At 34.4% G+C, this 16,694-nt stretch overlaps 1 protein-coding gene across 3 annotated transcripts in view; it reads right to left on the bottom strand.

The window, feature by feature from the left end:
• Positions 1-16,694, bottom strand: part of PIBF1 (progesterone immunomodulatory binding factor 1) — a 202,973-nt gene that overhangs the window by 148,377 nt on the left and 37,902 nt on the right. For all 3 annotated transcript variants that reach the window (XM_082601927.1, XM_082601928.1, XM_082601929.1), the window contains exons 6-9: positions 15,997-16,130; positions 10,883-10,991; positions 10,430-10,611; positions 9,198-9,323 (exon numbers count right to left, since the gene is read on the bottom strand). In XM_082601927.1, the coding sequence (XP_082458053.1) occupies positions 9,198-9,323; positions 10,430-10,611; positions 10,883-10,991; positions 15,997-16,130 (551 nt within the window). The remainder of the gene's footprint in view (positions 1-9,197; positions 9,324-10,429; positions 10,612-10,882; positions 10,992-15,996; positions 16,131-16,694) is intronic.

Genomic DNA, 16,694 nt, shown 5'->3' with positions numbered 1-16,694 from the left:
TTAGTATGTTATCTAAATATGAAAATCCAGGGGAGGGGTGAGATAGGGGTATGGGATTAAAAGACACAAACTACTATGTGCAAAATAAGTAAGCAATAAGGACATATTGTACAGCACAGGGAATTATAGTCATGATTTTGTAGTAACTTTAAATGGATATAATCCATAAAAATACTGAATCACTATGCTACACACCTGAAACTAATATAATATTGTGAATCAACTATACTTCAATACAAAATTTTTTAAATATGAAAATCTAAATTAAAAATATGAAGGTATTCACTTAAAGAATGAAAATTAGGGCAATGTTTCCCAAGATTTTTTATTGTATATAAAGAAAATTATAATATTTGTAAGAGTACCTTGGGGAAAACAGAGAAAACTGCTGGAGCAGCTTCATCACCTTAAGGTCCCTTCTTGCCTCAGGGCCTTACCTGAGAACTGAGGGGAGTTATATCTGGGGCACAGTAGAGAAAAATTTCTAGTTATAAACTATGTGATCTTACTGTTGAAAGAAATTGAAAAAAGACACAAATAAATGGAGAAATGTTCCGTGCTCATGGATTGAAAGAATTAACATTGTCAAAATGTCCTTATTACCTAAAGCAATCTACAGGTTCAATGTAATCTCTATCAAAATCCCAAGATATTTTTCACAGAAATAGAACAAAACTTTCTGAAATTTATATGGAACCACAAAATGCCCTGAATAGCCAAAGCAATTGTGAGAAAAAGGAACAAAGCTGCAGGCATCACACCCCCTGGTTTCAAACTATAGTACAAAGCAACAGTAATCAAAACAGCATGGTACTGGCAGAGAAACAGGTACATAGATCAATGGAACAGAATAGAGAGCCTAGAAATAAACCCACACATATGGACAATTAATTTACGACAAAGGAGCAAAGAACATACAGTGGAGAAAGGATAGTCTCTCCAATAAATCGTGTTGGGAAAACTGGACAGCCACATGCAAAAAAATGAAACTAGACCACTATCCCACACCATACACAAAATTTAATCAAAATGGGTTAAAGACTTGAATGTAAGACCTGAAACCATAAAACTCTTAGAAAAAAACATAGGCAGTATGCTCTTTGACATCAATTTTAACAATATTTTTCTAGATATGTCTTCTCAGGCAAGGGGAACAAAGGCAAAAAGAAACAAATGAATTAAATCATATTAAAAAGCTTCTGCACAGCAAAGGAAACCATTAATAACACAACAATGACCCTACTGAATGAGAGAAGATGTTTGTAAATGATATATGCAATAAGGGGTTTATATCCAAAATACATAAAGAACCCATACAGCTCAACAACAAAAGCGACCCGATTAAAAAATGGGCAGAGATTAATAGACATTTTTTAAAGAAGACAAACAGATGCCCAACAGGCACATGAAAAGATGTTCAAAACCACCAATTAGTAGGGAAATACAAATCAAAACCACAATGAGCTATCACCTTCACCTGACAGAATGGCTACTAACAAAAAGGCAAGAAATAACATGTGTCGAAGAGGATCTAGAGAAAAGGGAACCCTTATACACTGCTGGTGGGAATGTAAATTGGTGCAGCCACTATAACACAGTATGGAGATTCCTCAAAAAATTAAGAATAGAACTACCATATGATCCAGCTACCCTACTTTTGGGTATATAGTCCAAGAACAAGAAAACACTAATCTGAAAAGATATCCACACCCCCATGTTCACTGTGGCATTATTTACAATAGCCAAGATATGGAAACAATCTAAGCCTATCAACAGATGAATGGATAAAGAAGGTGTGGCATATATATCACACACACACACACACACACACACAATGGAATACTACTCAGCAATAAAGAAAGATGAAATCTTGCCATGTGTGACAACATGGATGGACCTTGAGGATATTATGCTAAGTGAAATATGTCAGATGGAAGAAGACTAATATCGAAAGATCTAACTCATATGTGGAATATGAAAAACTGATAAATAAATAAAAACAAAATAATGAACAAACCAAACCAAACCAAACAAACACGTAGATACAGAGAACAGAGTGGTGGTCGGAAGGGGAAGGGGAAGGCAAAATGGGTAAAGGTGATTAACTGTATGATTACAGTGAAAAATAAATTTTGGTGGTGAGCATATTGTAGGGTATACAGAAGTAGAAATACAATGCTGTACACATGAAACTTATATAATGTTATAAATCAATGTTACCTCATAAATAATAATAAAATAAGTAATAATAAAATTTAAAATTTCTTAATGAATAATAGACAAACAAATAAACCATGTGATCTTAGAGAAGTACTTTGGGGCTTGATCAGAGTTGCCATATCTGTAAAACATCAGGAATTAAGTGTTATCTTCCTTTCTCAATCTTGTCTATAACCTTGAGTTAATGGCCGTGCCTAATAATCCATCTCTCTGAGACCAGGAAAGCAGAAGAGCTGGAGTTATTCTTGTCCACTTCCTGTCAATAACCAGGTCTTGTCAATTCTACTACCTAAATAATCTTTAAATTCAGCTCTTATTCCATTTCTCATCTTCACTTAAACTTTGCAACGGTCTCCCAACCAATCTTTCTGCCCCCCATGTCCTTTTCAACCATAATCCACCCCACATTGCAACCATGGTTACAAAAAATGAATATATCATGCCACCCTTTTACTGTAAAACCTCCCCAAATAACCTGACAACAGGACATTTTAAAATCTGACCCTACCCTTTACCAGCCTCCCTCACCACCCTATGAATGATACAATGAAGGAAAATCTAAGTTTTTGCATAACCCGAACTCTCCTTGCTTCATACCTGGAACACCTTAGAAACCTTGAAATTCTTAAATATTATTAATTAAGCAGTGAACGCATGTGTAATCACCTGTAGGCATAAAGAATATAGTTGACAATAAAAGACAGCTAACAATAAAATTTTATTTACAATTATTTGAGAAGTTAAGATACTGAGTTATCTGTAAAGCCATATACTTTCAGAATAGTCTAACTGAAAAGATGAAGTAGAATATTCTTAAGTCTTTTCATTAAAGAACTTTAAAAATTATACAGATATCTGGTAGGATATGAATGAAAGAAGTTTGTTTAAGCACTAATGAGGACATATATTTCTTAAATCATGAATGGAACCTCTGTACACTAGTTCCAATTCGCCTATTGTAATGCATTAGGTATACTCAACTAACCTTTGTAAATAAACTTAGATTCAAGATTCAAAAGTGTTTACTATCACTCTGAGATTCTATGCATATTTTAAGTTTACGTCATTAAGTTTCTTCTAGAGTACTTTTGGAGGATGATAAATTGTGGTCAAGATGGTTTTTCTTGATACGGTGGGAAAATAAAATCACTAAAGCAATACTAATTGTTACATTTAAAAGCGTATTTTTGATCCCTTTTCCCTACTGCCTTCCCCCTTTCAAATAACTGCAGAGCAATTTGAATTTCCATATTCTGTGCAGTATAAAGAGTATAATGAATATCTCTAACAAACGCATCCTTACCCTTTTTACAGCATTACTATGAGGCTAGCTCTTTCTGTGTTTATAATAATGAGCCTTTCTTAGGTAAAGGTAGTTTTACTTTCTGGGAAAACAATCAGCTGAATTTATCTCCTCTTATTTTATTACCTCACAGTATTAATCAGGAACAAATAAGTTAGCCATCTTATTCAGAAATTTGGACTGAAACAAATGGCATGCAGACTCTCTGTCTATATTGTCTCATTCAACAAAAGTGGTTAAATGCCATGGAGATCAATACTTAAGAATAATTATATATTTTGTAATAGTGCCTTTCAGTGACTATAAACAATTCCATAATGTTACCAGTTTTCTTTTATATAATGCTCATTTTACTTAAATTGTCAACACAATGGATAAAATAATTTTTTAAAGTATTTCTCATAAGTAAAAGGTATCTAAATAACTACGATTTACATACAGATTTATAATTTATACTGTACTTTTTACATATATTATCTCATTTAGACCTTACAGATCACTCTGTGAAAGACTATTATGAGCTCATTTTATAAAAGAGAAAATTAAACTTCAGCGATATTAAGTGACATAGTCACTCAGCTAGTAAGTGGTAGAGCCAAGATTTAAGTTTAGTCTCATTCCAGATCTCTTTCATAATATACTCCCTGTTCAGGGAATAATGCTTTTCTTCCAAATGTGCAAGATGGTCCTACTATGTAAGAAGTTTTTTATACAATAAATCTCACCACCATAGTGAGTTTCACTCATTATTTCCCACAGCTCCAAAATATCACTTCAAAGCAACTATAAAGTACAGAAAAAGACAAGAAACCTAACTCATAGACTGAGCCAAAGCATACATACACATTATAATCCCAACTATAGTATTTTGGATGTACCCAAATACCCAAGTTCTTTCTTTGCTTATCTCTGCCTTTTCTTAGGTCTTTATCTCTTCTCTTCCTCTTCCCTCTCAACCCCTTAACTTCATAAACTACTGGTATGACTGATTGCAGGGGCAGATATCAAGATTGCATGGCATGAGTTCCATCTTTCTTTTCCACATCTAAGAGGAGAAAATAAAAGGCACTCTCTCTCTCTCTTTTCTTAAAGCAGTAAAATTACTTTATTAAATCTCAACCCCTGAGTACATATCTTTTATTTTCTTTTCCACTATGGTTTATTACAGGATATTGAATATAGTTCCCTGTGATATACAGTAGGACCTTGTTGTTTATCCATTTTATGTAAGAGTAGTTTGTATCTGCTAATCCCAAACTCCCAATTTATCCCTCCCCCACCCCCTTTGGTAACCATAAGTTTGTTTTCTATGTTTGTGAGTCTACTTCTGTTTTGTAAATAAGTTCATTTGTATCATATTTTAGAGTCTACATATAAGTGACATCATATGTTATCTGTCTTTTTCTTTCTGGCTTACTTCACTTAGTGTGATAATCTCTAGGTCATCCATGCTGAAATGGCATTATTTCATTCTTTTTTATGGCTGAGTAGTATTTCATTGTATACATATACCACATCTTCTTTATCCATTTATCTGTCTATGGGCATTTAGATTGCTTCCATGTCTTGGCTATTGTAAATAGAGTTGCTATGAACATTTGGGTGCATATATCTTTTGAATTAGAGTTTTCTCCAGATATATGCCCAGGAGTGGGATTGCTGGATCATATGGCAACTCCGTTTTTAGTTTTTTAAGGAACCGCCATTCTGTTTTCCATAGTAGCTACACCAATTTACATTCCCACCAATAGTGTAGGAGGGTTCCTTTTTCTCCACACCCTCTCTGTCACTTGTTATACGTAGACTTTTTAATGATGGCCATTCTGACCGGTGTGAGGTGATACCTCATTAAAGTTTTGATTTGCATTTCTGTAATAATTAGCTACGTTGAGCATCTTTTCATGTGTCTATTAGCCATCTGTATGTCTTCTTTGGAGAAATGTCTATTTAGGTCTTCTGCCAGTTTTTTGATTGGGTTGTTTGCTTTTCTGTTATTGAGTTGTATGCGCTGTGTGTATATTTTGGAAATGAAGCCTTGTATCGCATGCAAATATTTTCTCCCATTCCATACATCGTTTTTTCATTTTGTTTATGGTTTCCTTTGTTGTGCAAAAGCTTGTAAGTTTGATTAGGTCCCATTTGTTTAGTTTTGCTTTTATGTCTACTGACTTGGGAGACTGACCTAAGAAAACATTGCTATGATTTATGTCAGAGAATGTTATGCCTATGTTCTCTTCTAGGAGTTTTATGGTGTCATGCCTTATATTTAAGTCTTTAAAAAGGTACTCTCTTAATACCCCCCAATGTATAGAAAGCAAACCAAAGGCAAAACATATTTTTCTAATCTTATTATTTAACTTTCTCCTAAAAATGTTTACTGGCCAAGAGGCAAGGAGACTAAGTACCAATATGCCAGTGTAAGTACTTTATTCTTTTTTTTTTTTTTTGGTATGCGGGCCTCTCACTGTTGTGGCCTCTCCCGTTGCGGAGCACAGGCTCTGGACGCACAGGCTCAGCGGCCACGGCTCACGGACCCAGCCGCTCCGCGGCATGTGGGATCTTCCCGGACTGGGGCGCGAACCCGTGTCCCCTGCATCGGCAGGCGGACTCTCAACCACTGCGCCACCAGGGAAGCCCACTTTATCCATTTTAATTCATATTGTAACAGCATACTTTGATAAAATAAAATTGACACAATTAAACGTATAAGTCCAAAGCACATGATTAATTTGCTCAGACACAAAAATATCTAAATGTGTACACTTGTGTTTTCTGAATCTCATGTTTCATAACAAGGAATACTAAAATCCATTCCTTAATTATTTTAAGTTGTAAGATTTAAAAAGAAATAAGTTGCAATTTATTTTTACCTTGTGAAAGACCAGTGGAACGTAAGCTCTAACTATAGTTAAATCCTGCCAGAATGAAGAAACTGGGATTAAAAAAGATTCAGCCACATAAAACACAGGGTTGGATTATTGTGAGGTTAATACAATGATAAAGGGGAGCCTATACTACATACAGCTGGCTAGAAGTCCTGTGCAATTCAAATGTCTTTGGGCCTGGGCTGCAGTTTGGCACCACCTGGTGGCAACCATCCACCCTAGCTTCAATATCCATGGTGTCATTCTGGATCCGGCGGCTGACTGGGGTTTCTAGGGCAGTAGCCCCAGCCCCAGGAATTCCCTGACTAGGTGGTATCCACTTTGACGTGGCTATGGAGTCAGAACAACACAGGGGAAAAGGAAACCTGTCTTCAGCTTCCCTGCTTCCAGAAATGGTTCTGTCGTCTGTTTCTCAACCTACCTCTACCAATCATCTTAGAGAATAGGGGCTAGTTTACATCAATTTATGTTACCAGGGGATGCATTTTAAAGGAGTCTTTAAAAAATAAAACAACAACGGCAACAACAAAAACTAAAAAATCAGTGCATTCTCAAAATGATTACATACCAAGGTTTATGTGGCTATGTGAATTGTTTGGAAGTAATCACACGTTACCATAGAAACAATCCCATAAATTTTAAGGTTATTAAGTTGGTCAATAAAAGCCTTTATTATAAAATCCATAACAGAATTGAGCCACAGGACTATAAGTACTTATTTGTAAAACAAAATAGTAGTGTCACCTGTGCCACGGGTCTAGCTCACATCTAGATCTTTCTCCTGAGATTCAGACCTTATATAATCAACTTTTTTATTTGCATATGTCACACAGACTTAATGAAACTAAACTAAATTTGTCATGTTTCCCAATTAAAGCCGTGTCTTTTTCTAATGCTTTAAAAACTGCATCACTATCCCCGCAGCTGCCCAATCAAGAACCTGGTGACATCCGTAACTTCTCACTCCCCAATGCAATCTAGCCAATGAATCTTCCTGACTATTTAGTTAGGTTAGTTCCAGTTCCTGAGCACTCTTTCAATCTGGCCCACTTCTCCCCGTCTCTACTGCTACTAATCCAGTTCCATCTTCACTACCCGTCTTGATAAGGGAAACAACCTCTATAAGTGGCCTCTTTGTCTACAGCCTTATACTTTTCCAGTCTATCCTCCATATCACAGAATGGTCTTTTTATATAAAATTAGATCATATCACACATATTCCCCAAGTCTTTCAATTGTTCATTGCCTTAGACAATGGCTCAAATGCATGATTTGGACCCGTTTCCCTCTTCTTCCCTCATCCCTTACAACTTGCTGCCTCTTGGTCTATGGTCTAACCATTCTGAATTATTCTATTTGTTCAAAACACTTCATTTTGTCTTGCCTCCAGGGTGTGCATTAATTCCCCTAATTCCCTTCCCTCCCATAACTGACAGTCTTGCTCTTAGTCATCATGCAGTTGTTGCATGCGTACTTCTCCCTCCACGTAGTCTTCCCTGATTCCTCCCAGGGCTGAGTTCGATACACCTTGAGTCTATGTGGTCTCACCCTGTGTATCTTGCCATTTGCTCCATTATCATCATACTTTTGATCATTGTTTCTCTATTTCTCCATTAGACTACCAGCTTTGCAAAGGCAGAGGTCACCACCGTAGCTATGGCATCTGACATGTATCTAGAACATGGTGGACCTTAATAAATATTGGCTAAATAAGTAAATTTATTGTTCTTAGAGCTCAAATGTAACCTTCGCTAATATCAACCTTAGTCTGATTTAAAGTCTTGCTTGTTGGCAAAGATAATAGCATACACTCAAGTCAGTGCTGATAAACTAGTATGACAAGTCCATTTCAAAAAAGTTTCCCTCTAAAACATCAACTTTGAAAAGCCATATGAACCATAATGATGGTATATAAAAATAACTGCTATTGAAATAAGAAGCATTTACTTTTCCCTTAATGCTGCCAATCACTAAAAAAACCCTAATATATGCTGTTCTAAAAGTAACTGCATGAATAAAACTGATCCTTCTTAAAGATTATCTAACATGTCTTTAGGACCAGCAGCTATATGAGGCATAAGCAATACTTCATATTATTATTCCAGTTTCTAAAAACTTCCTGAAGAAATCACTGGCATATTACAGGAAGAACTACTGGTATCTCTTAGTACTCTCTAATTTCCTTTTCATTTCTGTCCTTAATCTGAACTAAGGTAAAGGCCAAAGGAAAAGCTAACAGGGTAATAAAAAGATAATAGGAATACCAGAATAAACAGGCCTAACATCTGATAAACCCTGTTCTAAGCTAATTATCAAAGACCTTAGAACTTTAATATTCCATTATACTTAGATTTAGATTTATGACAAATTTTCTTTAATGTATTAAAAAAGACATTATGTCATGAACTCAAGTTTAACTTTGATAAAACTATAAGCTTCGGGCTTCCCTGGTGGCACAGTGATTGAGAATCTGCCTGCCAATGCAGGGGACACGGGTTCGAGCCCTGGTCTGGGAAGATCCCACGTGCCGCGGAGCAGCTTGGCCCATGAGCCACAATTACTGAGCGTGCGCATCTGGAGCCTGTGCTCCGCAACAAGAGAGGCCGTGATAGCGAGAGGCCTGCGCACCGCGATGAACAGTGGCCTCCGCTTGCCACAACTAGAGAAAGCCATTGCACAGAAACGAAGACCCAACACAGCCATAAATAAATAAATAAACAAATACTTTAAAAACAAAACAAAACTATAAGCTTCAAACAAAGAACAATAAAATTCTTGTTTTTTTTTACCTGTTTTCCCGTTCATACATTTCCCTGGAAGCACTTCGAAGCTGATCAATTTCTTGATTAGTTTTCAATCTGATTTGTTCCAGTTCATCACGTAGTTTATTTTCATATTCTGTTTTATAATGGTCTCTGCAAAGAGTCAAAAGGAATATCCTTTTTTTGTGTTTGTAAAAGAAATAGGTCTTTGCCCTTCACGTAATATTTTAAGCTTATGTCAAATATGCTCTACATACAATATTACTTAAAAAACACAGTTTAGATATAAAGCTTTAAAATTCTTAAAAATACCATTCCAAACTAGTTCCATCTGAGATTTTCTTTTAAACATATTACCCTAAAGGCTTAATTACTATATAAAATGTTCGTTCATGTTGAATAATTATTCATCTTCAAAAATATTTTACTAATTTAATGCATATGGCAAAAGACTTGAAAACTAATGCATTATGGAAGGTCCTTCATTTAGAAACAATGATCTGATGTGGTGCATACTGGAAGACAATTAAGCTTTAAAAAAATGACCCGAATGTACTCTTTACAAAACCTTTCCTTCTAAGCACAACAACCATAGCCACTGTGACCTCTTAGCAAAGTCACAAAGCGTTACACAGGGTATTAGCAGAAGCACAAACTGATGAAAAATAGCACAAGCTGGGAAAAAAGTTATTAAGAATAAGTAATTCAAGGATTATAAAGGCTATTAGTATAAAGGAATAGCTTATTCATCTACTTGAAGAGAGAAGACAGGATTGAAATGCAGGAGTCTGATTCCAGAGCCGGTATCTTAAACCAGTACTCAATGCTGTCTCCTTATTCTTTTATGTTTCACACAGTCAAGAAAAGGTCAGCTTAGTCAGGCTCCATACAATTACATTTTCTTCAAAAATATACTTCTATAAAGATATTTATATACTTCCATAAAACATTTATGTAGAGATCTTATTCACTAGGAATTAAAAAGGTTATATCATAAAAAAAATAAATAAAAATAGTCATAGTGTATATATCACTACCTAAAAGAAATAGGCTCTTGCTTGTTGGAAAAAACAAAATATCTTAAGAAAAAAATCAATTAGAGTATGAGTAACTTATGAGGAAACAAAATGAACGATTATCGTAATATCATCCTATAGACCTTACAAAAAAATCACTATTTTTCCCCAAAGCCAAGAGTTCCCTCAAAGAAGCTGGTGTTAATTTATATCTATTGATATGGAAAATAATGTAAATCTTACCTTGATGTTACATACTTTTCATACATCTCTTCTCTAGCCTTTTTGGTTTCTTCAAGTTGAGTTTGAAGTCTTTCAAGACGATCCTCTTCATGGGCACAGCGAACGCTAAGCTCCATATTTTGGCGGTTGAGATAGTCTTTATCCTTTTGCAGTAAAGTAACAGTATGCTGTAAGGTGGCTACCTACACACACACAGAGACAGACAGAGTCCAGAGCAATGTCATCTTACTTTTCAAGGCTTACTGAGTTATTTTCTTTCATTTGTGCTTTTGTTCAACATATAAAGAGGGCTAATTCTTACCATGAAAATTTTCATATAAACAGAGCTACTAAAAAATCCCTTCTTTCTAGAAATTACATCAGAAAGGAAGAAAAATGTCCCCCTCACAATTCTGCCCTGAGCTGTGTCCACAATCATGGTAAAATAAAATACAAGTGACTCTATAAGCTTACCTCTTTTGATAATTCACTTCTTTCTTTATCTTGAATTATGTGAGAGGCTTCAAGTGTTTCATGTTTTCTCCTTAAGTCAGTTACTTCCTGTTCAAGTACATCACGTTCACTGTAAAATTCAAATACATTTATTTATTTTTACTAAAATAAAACTCAAACACATATGTAAATTCTACGTCTCTTTTTATAATGAACATTTTAAAAGCCTCAATTATGTTTCAGGAAACTGAACAGAGATACTTCAGTGTCATTCCATGAACGATAAAGTATCTGCTTTTCAAATTTAGAAAGGACTCTGTTCAAGACCTTGTTCAGATACATAAACATGAATTTATTATCTTCAAAAAATAAATATGTAAGCTACACTAATCAGCAAAGTAAATAATAAAACTTTCTAAGGTACACTCTGGTATCTTTTCATTAATCATCTTCAATCTAATCCTGAAGCCAAAACTTTTAAAGAATTTAAAATATGGCTCTAGGCTTTCAGTTGTTAGGCTAAAAAAGGCCTTAAATCATCACTCAGATTGCATAGATGATACACAGGCAGGAATTCTTGTGATTATTTCATTCACAAATTGTTTATGATTACCCAGAGATTCTAATTTCCATTTTCAGACCAGCTCTTTCCCCAAAACAGCAAAACCAAGAATTGGACCAACCCTACAAACAGGTATCTTAAAAAATGAGCAGAGAAATAGATTTGCTAATTCTTAACTTGTTCTCTGCAGTGGGAATCACTTCCTTTGCACTTGATTTCATTTACTCCCCTGGTGTTGCCATGGAGAGAGCTATTAAGAATTGTTTTTCTTTTCATTAGATTTTCAATAACTCATTTAGAAAGATGACTTCTAAGATTTCTTCTGCTTAACAAAGTATTATAATTATACTTGAGCAAAGCACAAGTTGAAAAATAACAATCACCCATAAACCCACTAATTAAAGATGACTATCAATATTAATATTTTGGTAATATTACTTTAAGTATTTTATGCCTTTACATACAAATGTTTTTATTCTCACAATGGACTTTTGCTATGATTTTTTAATGTAAAAAATAGATTATAAAGCATGATACAGCAAAATACTAATGAACTTGCTATCCACAGCTGACGACAGTTACATTTGTCTATATTTGCATTAAAGTTTTGTTCTGTTTTTTAAAAAGATAGAACACTATGAGTAAAGCTGAAGTTCCCTATATTTTCTCACTGTTCGAATATCATCCCCTAGATACAATAATAAATTTCCATATCATATGTTTTTTTACATACTTTTACTCACCAATTGTTAATATTTTGTCATATTTACTTTGTAATATTTACTAAATATTACTTTGCCATATTTATTCTCTCCCCCTCTGTTGTTCATATATGTGAATAAATATATATACATGAATTTATATACATAAAAATACACATGCATATACAGGTATACACGTCTACACACACACACACAATTCTACATGTGCATTTTTTCCCCCTCAACTATTTGTCATACGCAGACATTAGGTTCCTTTATCCCTAAATAATTGGTGTGAATTTCCAAAGGTTAAAGATATTCTCTTATGTAATCAGAATATAATCATTGGGACTTCCCTGGCATCCAGCGGTTAAGATTCTCCCTTCCTTTGTCTTTCACGACATTGACCTTTTGTAGCGCACAGGCCAACTTTATAGAATGTTGCTCAACTGTCATTTGTCTGATGTTTTTCTATGACTAGATTTAGATTAAGCACTTTGGGCAGGAATATTACAGAAGTGATAATGTGTCCTCAATACATCAAATAAAGATGTATTGAGATGATGTCACTTAATCTCATGATTAGTGACAATAACTTTGATCATTTGCTTAAGGTGGTATCTGCCAAAGTTCTCAACTATAAAGGTAACTTTTTGCCCTTTGCAATTAGTAAGTAATCTGTGGGAATTTTTTTCTTTTACAACATTTCACAGTTTACTGAGTCCTATAAAATAACTGGATAATTGATTCTATACACTTTCAGTGACATCTGAAAGGAAGAGATATTCACCCAAATTTGCTATGGGATATATTTTAACATTCTGTTCTCTAATATACTTTTACCCAGTGGCTTAAGCTTCCAATGATGACTCTAAATCAAACAGTATTATGAGGTTACAAAATAGTAATTCCAATAAGCATATGTATTTATTGGTTGGCATTCTACTGTGAAGATCCTCTTTATTTACTAGCACAACACTCAAGGACTCTTATTCTGTTCAATGGATTGTAACTCATTATCGTTAATATTCATCTTGATATTCAAGTTGTACCTATTTGGTCAGTTGGAGCCCCTTCAAACTAGCTATTGTGGTGCTGAATTGGAATTAGAACTAACTACCAGTATGATCTTATCCATAGTATGTTAAGCCATACTCTCACTTGCCTCTTCATTGCGCCTCTGCCTACTGAAAGGGCCTAGAAATAACGTTCAATGTAGCAATGACCAGGACCCAAATCTTAATTTCTGAATAGCATTCTCCACTAAAAGGAACCAGACTCCTTAAAGAAAGGGCTGAGGCAACGAAATTACAAAATAAACCTGAGAACTTTCTGTTATGCCAGAAAGTTAAGGAACTGCCTGCTTTGGGGGGTGGGGGAAGAAAGAAAGAAAGATGGGCACATGCATTTTGCTTTTTAAAATTTAATATTATGTGTTTGACTTCTCCATATACACATTCAGATCTAATTTAATGATTTTAATTGTCACGTAGAATTACATTATAAAAATAAAGCACAATCTATTTTCCATGCTGCTGTTGAAAAGCATTTAAATTCTTTCTAATAATGATGCAGCTAACATCCATTTATCTGTTTTCCTTTGCACCTTTGTGAGAATTTATCAAGGACATAAAAGTGATTTTTTCCCCCACTTTATCTTATATGTTTGTGACCAGACCATTTTTTAAAAATTCATTCTTTCTATTGAGTGAACCAAAGGATTCAGTTTGAGCCACTCTTGCATGGTTGTTTTTCTGTTCCATTTCTAGCACATGATGATGCTTATTATGTTTTTATTTCCTAGGTTTTCATTCTAGAAAATAAAACATACATAAAGAGAGATGCTAAAGTGAGACACATCCCCACCCCCACTTTCATCACTCACCTGCAAGAATTATCAACTCATGACTCATCTTGGTTTGTTTACCCTTCATTAATGGCCACCCTCGATTATTCTGATAACTATGCCTTTTAGTTTTCTCCTTTCATATTTCACTTATTATTGCTATAGATTTATAGTGGCAGAGAGGACATCAAAACACCAGCTCAAAGTATCATCTTACCATCACAACCTACTTCATTTTGAAATGATTCTTTTGAAATCTAGCTTTCTTTGAAAGACCAATAGTATAGCTGTCATGGATTTCAAGCTCCGACAATCACTATATTTTGACATAACAGTGCATACGTAATAATACATAATGCATGTCAGTCATGCTGGGAGTAGGAGCACCAATGTTATATCCCCCAAATCCTTGCAAATTTACTTATGGCGTTTTACAATTTATAAAGCATTCATTCAATTAACAAACACTCACTGAGTGACTACTTTAGTTCAAGAATTATTTTAGGTGCAGGTAGAGGTAGCAGTGAACAATTAGGATAATCTCTCTATATATACGCATACATATATATACTTTCATAAGTATTACTGTATTTGATCTTCTTAATTTATATAGTGCAGTTATTGTATTAGCACCATCTGAGAGATGACAAAACTTTGGCTTAGAATGTTAAGATTTCCTAGGGACATACAGCTAAGTGGTGGTTCATTAGTACATTCCAGCAAAAAGAAAATTATTTGCCATAGCTACTTAGCAGCAGCACAATAGGAAACATATCCTCAGAAAGTATTATTTTTTGAAAGTATGTGTGCCTTTTGTCAAAAAGGAATAGCTGAAAAAACTTTAGATAAAACTGCAAAGTATTTAAATTGATGCCATAAAGTAAAAATAATCAAGTAAGATTTCAAAAATATTTACACACATAGGATTTCACTGGGTTCCTATCTTCTAAGGCATCACATTTTAAAAGACAAAAGCAGCTTCTAAATAAAATAAAAACAACTGACATAAAAATACAATCTAAATCCAACAAACTGCCAAAACTGCATGCTTCTGCGCAATGAAGAATAAGGTATATGTCAAGAGAATAAGAAGACATAAGGTATATGTCAAGAGAATAAGAAGACAAGCCACAGACTGGAAGAAAATATTTGCCAAAGACATATCTGATAAAGGACTATTATCCAAAATATATAAAAAACCCTTAAAACTCAACAGTAAGAAAACAAACAACCCAATTAAAAAATGAACCAAAGACTTTAACAGACACCTCACCAAAGAAGATATACAGACGGAAAATAAGTACATGAAAAGATGTTCTGTATCATGTCATCAGGGAAATGCAAATTAAAACAAACGAGATATGACTACACACCTATTAGAATGGCCAAAATCCAGAACACTGATAACAAATACTGGCAAGGGAGTGGAGCAACGGGAACTCTCATTCATTGCTGGTGGAAATGCAAAATGGTACAGACACTTTGGGACAGACAGTTTGGTGGTTTCTTACAAAACTAAACATATTCTTACAATACAAGTATGCTCATGCTCCTTGGTATTTACCCAGAGGAGTTGAAAATTTATGTCCATACAAAAAACTGGCACATGAATATTTATAGCAGCCTTATTCCTAGTTGCCAAAACTTGGAAGCAACCAAGATGTCCTTCAATAGGTGAATGGATAAATTGTGGTACATCTTGACAATGGAATATTATTCATTATTCAATAGCACATTATTATCCAATGAATATTATTCAAAAGAATATTATTCATTATTCAAATGAGCTATCAAGCCATGAAAAGATAGGGAGGAACTTTAAATGTATATTTCTAAGTCAAAGAAGCCAATCTGAAAAGGTTCCATATGGTATGATTCCAACTATATGACATTCTAGAAAAGAGAAAGCCATAGAGACAGAAAAAAATAAGATACAAAGTAGAATTAATGACACTGATGGTAAGAATTCAAGTGACTCTGATGCATGCTAAAAATGAGAAGTACTGTAGCCATCTTAACTACTTACCTCTTGACTTTACCATAGTTCTCTTGACGGTAGTCTCCTTGCTGAATTAACTGTTTTGTGTCTGCTAATTCTAAGGCCAAACGTTGACATCTAATTTGAAGCTCAGAGTAGTTTCTGCGATATTCCTCATAAGTCTATAAATAAAAACAATAATAAGGCATTTCAAACCAAACATACTTGATTCTGTACTGAATTCTTCTGTTAAGCTGTGACTATCTTTGTAATTTTAAAAAATCCTCAATTTTTCTATTTAGTAATTTTTCCCTACTCAAAGACAGGTAATCTTAAACTCACTGAGTAGTTTATAAATTCATTTGTTTAAAACTTGAGCTCTGTTTTTCAAAGAAAAAATAGGCCAACTATGCTTTGGTTAATAGAATAATACATAAAATGACTACTAATGTTAAGGACGTTTTCAACATTTACTGAGTTACTTTCAGATGCTAAAGACACAGAAATGAATAAAACACTGACCCTGTTCTTGAGAAGTTTACAACGAGAGACAAAGAGCCACATGAACATCAAACATTCACAATGAAAAATAGTTACTGAAGAGATTAACCATGCATTTGCAGTTGTGGTATTCAGAAAAAAAGGAGTTTTGTGGCACTTGGAACCTATTTCTACATTGATCTTCCTTGTACTCATCAGACTAGTAGAAAGGGACTGCAGAGATGTGGAAAAGGGGTACAAGTGAA

The sequence above is a fragment of the Mesoplodon mirus genome, assembly GCF_964341445.2.
Source record: "Mesoplodon mirus genome assembly, chromosome: 17".
Lineage (NCBI taxonomy): Eukaryota > Metazoa > Chordata > Mammalia > Artiodactyla > Ziphiidae > Mesoplodon > Mesoplodon mirus.
The sequence above is the reverse complement of the archived record's forward strand: the minus strand, read 5'-3'. Positions and strand labels throughout refer to the sequence as shown.